The sequence below is a fragment of the Seriola dumerili genome, unplaced genomic scaffold (genome assembly GCF_002260705.1).
Source record: "Seriola dumerili isolate Sdu_G_001 unplaced genomic scaffold, Sdu_1.0 BDQW01000035.1, whole genome shotgun sequence".
Taxonomy (NCBI): Eukaryota; Metazoa; Chordata; class Actinopteri; order Carangiformes; family Carangidae; genus Seriola; species Seriola dumerili.
The window spans coordinates 1,991,797-1,997,796 of record NW_019174290.1 but is presented as its reverse complement, the minus strand read 5'-3'; the positions used below and the strand labels follow the sequence as shown (position 1 = coordinate 1,997,796).

General features: G+C 48.9%; 1 protein-coding gene across 1 annotated transcript in view; it reads left to right on the top strand.

Annotated features, from left to right (window-relative positions):
• Nucleotides 1–242: 242 nt before the first annotated feature.
• The window catches only part of LOC111216539 (unconventional myosin-XV-like), a 42,830-nt gene continuing 37,072 nt past the window's right edge, over nt 243–6,000 (top strand). Inside the window, exons 1-5 of the mRNA XM_022738067.1 lie at nt 243–1,571; nt 3,328–3,522; nt 3,602–5,206; nt 5,345–5,464; nt 5,588–5,905. Of these exons, the coding sequence (XP_022593788.1) occupies nt 243–1,571; nt 3,328–3,522; nt 3,602–5,206; nt 5,345–5,464; nt 5,588–5,905 (3,567 nt within the window). The remainder of the gene's footprint in view (nt 1,572–3,327; nt 3,523–3,601; nt 5,207–5,344; nt 5,465–5,587; nt 5,906–6,000) is intronic.

The window sequence follows — 6,000 nt, the reverse complement described above, 5'->3', positions numbered from 1 at the left end:
AGAAAGGGGGGAAGTCTAGACGTGGCGAAGAGTCAGAGGAAGAGGAGGAGGAGGATGAAGAGGAAGAAGATGAGTATGACGAGGATGAGGAGGATTACAGCAAATCCAAAAAGAAATCTAAAGATGACCGCCACCATAAAGGAGGGAAATCTGATGCTGATGCAAAGAAGAAGAAAGGCAAAAAGAAAGAGGAAGCTCCACCACTTCCAGTAAGGGAAATCCCAAGGAAAGGTCTGAAGAACATGTCCAGGATGTTCATGAAGTTTTCTGGTTTCAAACGACGCAGGAACAGCAGGAAGAAGCTGAAAAGTACATCGCGTTTGTTCCTGAGGTTGGGGAAGAGAAAGAACCGACTTGCTAAGAAGAAACGCCGGAAGTCCATTCTGAAGAACACCTCTCGATTCATGATGAGGTTTAAGATCAGCAAAAAGAAGAAAAAGGAGAAAGAGGCCAGAGAGAAAGCGGCAGCAAATGCTGGTAAGAAGCCAACCTATATGCTGCTTCGTCTGGGGGGAGGGAGACAATCAATTGAGAAGAAAGGGGGCTTCTTCAAAGGCTTATTTCGAAAAAAGGATGGTGACGGGCCTACTGAGGACTTCAAGAACAGAAGTATGTTGCTGGGTAAGGTTGCAGCAGTAACTAACTGGCTGACCAAACGCTTCCTGACAAGTAAAATGCGAGGGAATTCCGGACACCATGGCTGGGGGGGGCGTAGAGCACACAGCCGACAAGCCAGCTCCAGAGGTCACCTCCGTGGTTACCGTAACGATGGCTATGAGCATGGGGAGGAGGCTTACGGATTTGACCACCGACATTCAATCCGCCAGAAAGGTTATGGAGACCATGAAGATGGTTATGGTGGTTATGGAGATGCAGCATATGGAAGCCAGGGTCAGTTTGGTTACTATGACAATGGAACAGGGGGAGCAGACTATCAAGACCTGGGTTACTATGAGGAAGAAGGACTCTATGATCCAAATGCAGAATATTATGAAGGTGGTCTTTACGATGAGGGCACGGGGGACTACTATGACCCGTATTCCTCTGCCCAAGGCTACTATAACGACCAGGAAGCTGATTACTATGGTTACCAGCAACAACAGGCAATGGCAATGTATGGTGACGAGGGTCTAGACTATTATGCACAAAATGGTGAGGACCATATGTATGAAGGAGCGGTAGATGGATTCCTTGACCCTCAGGCTCAGGGTTATTATGATGAAAATGGTCAAGGAGTTTACTATGGTGATGGACAAGGGGATTACTATGACAACGGACAGGGAGGTTATTATGAGACCCCTTATGCAGCAACTATGGGAATGCAAGGGGGATTTCCACCAGACTATCAACTTAGCTATAGCGATGCTGGCATGCTTTACCAAGACTACAGCTCCCAGCAGGCCATTGGATTCCCACCAGGAGGTCAGCAGGTCTTTGGCTTCGGAGGGCAGGGGATGGATCAGGTACAGGGCCTGTATGGGGACCAGTATGCAGGTCAGTTGGATCAATATGGGGATGATACCGGTGGACTTCAGAGAGGGGAGATGACATTCAGAGTTCCTAGACCTCAAGTACGTCTATTTGGGAAAGAGCGTCTGGATGTGCCCCTGCCCCCTCCACCTACTTTGCCACCTGATCCAGAATTTGAAGACATGTCAGAAATCCAGTATGAAAACCAGATTCCTCTTGCACCAGGTCAACCTGGTGACATGATGTCATTACAGCCACAAAGCGCAATGCCACCACAACAACAAATGATGTTTTCTCCTCAAGAACAAATGATGATGGCCCCACAGATGATGTCACCACAGCAACAGATGATGATGCAACAAGAACAGGGTGTGCCCCCCCAAATGATGCCATCACAGATGATGTCACCACAGCAGCAGATGATGATGCAACAAGAACAGGGTATGCCCCCCCAAATGATGCCATCACAGATGATGTCACCACAGCAGCAGATGATGTTACCACAGCAACAGATGATGTCACAACAAATGTTGTCACCACAAGAGCAGATGATGTCACAGCAAATGATGCTACCACAGCAACAAATGATTTCACCACAGGTAATTCTATCTCTGTTTTGTCATTGATTGTGTTTGCTCTTTAGTGTTAGAGGGTAAAATTTCAACCTGACTCCTATTGTAATGTGGGGTTAACATACAGTATTAACATATAAATGTGGAAGACATCCCCACTGTGCTCTGAGAGTACACCCCCACTGCTTTTTAAGTAATCCAACCCTAGAGGGAGACCCACAGCATCTCTGACAACTAAGAAAATGTTCCACCACATCTTTAGCTTTTAAGTAGTGAACTCAAATAATATAATGTAACATAATGAGTGATAGTAGAACTGGAGTGAATAAAAAAAGACATGACATAATTAATAACATAACATAATTAAGTAAGTTTATTTGTGGCTACTCAACAGTTTATTAGTGGATATTCTTCCAGATTAGAAGTGTTGAAACAACGGATATCTCCAGCTATTAACTTGGTTAAATTCTTGCCATCAGCAGGCAGGTAATGTTAAACTTGCTATTTTCCCAAACCACTTATCTATAATAACTGATGTATTATTACATTGCTTGTCGTAAATGGTTAGAGAAACACAGCAGTAGTCTAAATCCTTAATTCCAGTTGACACGCACCACTTTATTTTTGACACAACTCTCCCGCCATCCAGCGGGATCCAACTGCTTGCCAGGGGGTTGGGGAGTAGCAGTTTTCACTAATTATATACTGTTTTTTGCATTTTTCCACATTTAAGATTGGTGTTACATTCACAATAACAAATGTGTCGTTAATAAAAGTATTTTATTGTATTATTATTCTCCATAAGGTGGTTTCATAGTATTCTTATTGGAATACCATGAATTACAGCCTTAAATCTAGTGCTACCCAATTTTCTCCAGATGTAGTGCTTCCTTAACGTCTTTCATTTTGTTATGTTTTTCCAGCAGCAGATGATGACAGATCCAATGATAATGTCACAGCAACAGGGTTATGGCCTGCCGTCAATCCCTACTCCAACTGCCATGATTATTAAGCAAGCAGGTATGTCCCCGCTTGCTGCACGCCGTCTCCAACCCTCTCCAACTCCATCCCGCCGCTCTGTCATGATGCCCTCCCCACAAATGCAACGTCATCCCTCTGCCATGGCATCCCCAGTATCTTCTCCTATGCTTCCTCAGAGACGAAGCCCCTCCCCACAACCATCCATGAGAAATGGGTTCATTAGTGCCCAAAGACCCCCCTCTGTTATGTCGAGACAGATCTCACCTCTCTCTTCCCCCATGGCGTCCCCTCTCGCCCATCGTAGAATGCAACCTCAGAGATCACCGTCTCCTCTGGCCCGAGGACCCTCAGTCCCTCCTTCCCCCCGTGCTTCTATGATGCGGCGAAGTCCTCCACCCTCACCACGAGCATCAATGAGGCAACGTTCTCCACCTTCCTCACCCCGTGCTTCCATGAGGAGGCGAAGTCCCCCATCGTCACCAACTCCTGCTCGCAGCCCGTTTGGAGGGAGACGGATGCGTGGACCGCCCTCACCTTCCTTCTCCCGCGGTCATGCATCTCCCCCTCTGTCTCCACAGCTCAGTAGAAGACCGTCTCCCTCTCCCTCTCCATCTCATCGCAGTTTATCCCCTGCAGGGCCCCGTCCTGCCCCATCATCCCCTACCCTCTCTCGTCGCTCTACTCGGCTGCTCAGGGACCCCACGCCCTTGGCCAGGCCCAGGATGGGGGGAAATGTTCCTTTAGGTGCTGTCAGACCCTCCCCTATGGGTCTCAGAGGGCGTCCAGTGCCCCCTCCCACCCAGAATGTGCGTCCATTCCGTGCCGCCTCTATAAGAAGCAATGCGTCTTCTGTTCTCACAGTGGATTCATCCCTCCCTTCCCCTTTCCATTCCCCTCACATGGTCCACCGTGCTCCCCTGGGGAGGAGAGAATCTGGCCGATTTCCTCCTCGCCCCATCGCTCGAGGACGTCCCCTCATGGCTCAACATTCAATGAGAAGGATGCCTCCTGCTTCTCCACAACCCTCCCTGAAACACATGCCACGTCCTGCATCCCCACGCCTCTCTCCTCGACTCTCTCGTCAGTCCTCCCCCCTCCTGCCCCCTCGAGCTACCCGTCCACCCACATATGCACCAGAAGCATATGTGTCTGGCCCCTATGCTGATCCCAATGCTGAGCAGTTTGTTGTGCCCCCTTCTCCCATGTTATCTGGTGCTTTGCAGAACCAGGCTATCCGTCAGGCCTCTTTCTCTTCACCCCTTGGCCCAGAGGCAGCCCAGGTGGTAGGCATGAGTGAGATGGCCACTGAATATGTAGAACCATATGGTCTTTCATCCCCTACGCTTTCTGGCGCAATGCAAAACCCGGCCATTCGGGATGCGTCTTATGTCCCCCCACTGCAGAGACCAATGTCTCCTTATGAGCAGCCTATGGCCCCTTCGTCTCCCATGCTGTCTGGGGCTCTGCAGAATCAAGCTATACGAGATGCATCCTATGTTTCTCCTTTACAAAGACCACTGTCACCTTATGAGGAGCCTATGCCTCCTTCTTCCCCGATGCTGTCTGGAGCTCTGCAGAATCAGGCAGTGAGGGAAGCATCCTATGTGTCTCCCCTTCAGAGGCCTCAGTCCCCATATGCTTCATCTGTACCTTCTTCCCCAATGCTCTCTGGAGCCATGAGACACGGTCAGGCACTAAGAGGTGTGGCTTCTTATCAGACTCCACAGCTCCGTTCACCATACGGACCGACTGTTGTTACCCCATACGATTATATCTCCGAGCCTGGCCCTGCACCACTGCTCCATGACGCCCTGCAGAACCGATCTGATTTGCACAGTGTTTCATCTTTAAGATCACCGATGATGCAACGCCGTAACCCCTATGCACCAGCTGGACCTCAGCTCCACAGTGCATTACAACAGAACCAAAACCTCCGCCAAGCATCTTATCAGACACCTGTGCAACTCAGACGTTCTCCATACGGCCCCGCACCACCCTCTTCACCAATGTTAGGACAAGCGCTGCAGAATCCACAGGTGATGCAGGCATCGTACCGGCTGCCAGACAGAACCTTGGTGTCACCATATGCAGATCCACGCTCCTCCCCTATGCTCAGCCATGCCTTGCAGAACCAACAAGTTCGTGGAGCATCATACACCTTGCCTGATGGATCAGTTATCAGGGTAGGTATGAAGGAGCATCTCAAAATAACTAGGAAACCTGAGGTGTGTGTTTGTCTACGCACAGTACAACAATAACAAATTGCATGAATTATTACAGTTTCAGTTTTTTCTCTATATCACCCTCCCCCACCCACACAGGACCCTCGAGTCCCCCAGAAGCCCATGTCTCCTAGCCTTTCTAGAGCTATGCAGAACCAGAATCTCAGGACTGCTTCATATACTCTCCCTGATGGCACCATTATAGACCCTCGACAGCAAGTAACCCACGACTCTTGATCCTTAACTCTAATTGAATTCACCTTTTGTTGTAATGTACTCTCTTCCCTCTGCCTAGCATATTTCATCAGTCAAAGTAAGTCTGTGCTGTCTCTGCTCATACAGCAACAAATTTCCCCAAGCCTGGCTAAGGCTCTGAACAACCCAGCGCTGCGTGAAGCCTCCTACTCTCTCCCCGATGGCACGATTGTGATTGACCCCAAGAAACAGAAGTCCCCAAACCTGTCAGCAGCACTTCAGAACCCTTACCTGAAGAGTGCTTCGTACACCCTGCCAGATGGCACTATCATCATTGATCCACGGAAACCTGTCTCTCCAAACCTGCAGAGCGCCCTTCAAAACTCTTCCCTGCTGAACGCCTCCCTCACATTACCGGAAGGGATTCAAGATCCCAATACACCCATATCACCAAACCTGGCTAAGGTTAGCTATGGATACAGACTTTTGAGTGGCTTTGCGTGTGTGTTGATCTATTACTGTTTTTTCCCTCCTGATCCATATAGTAATACTTGTGTGTA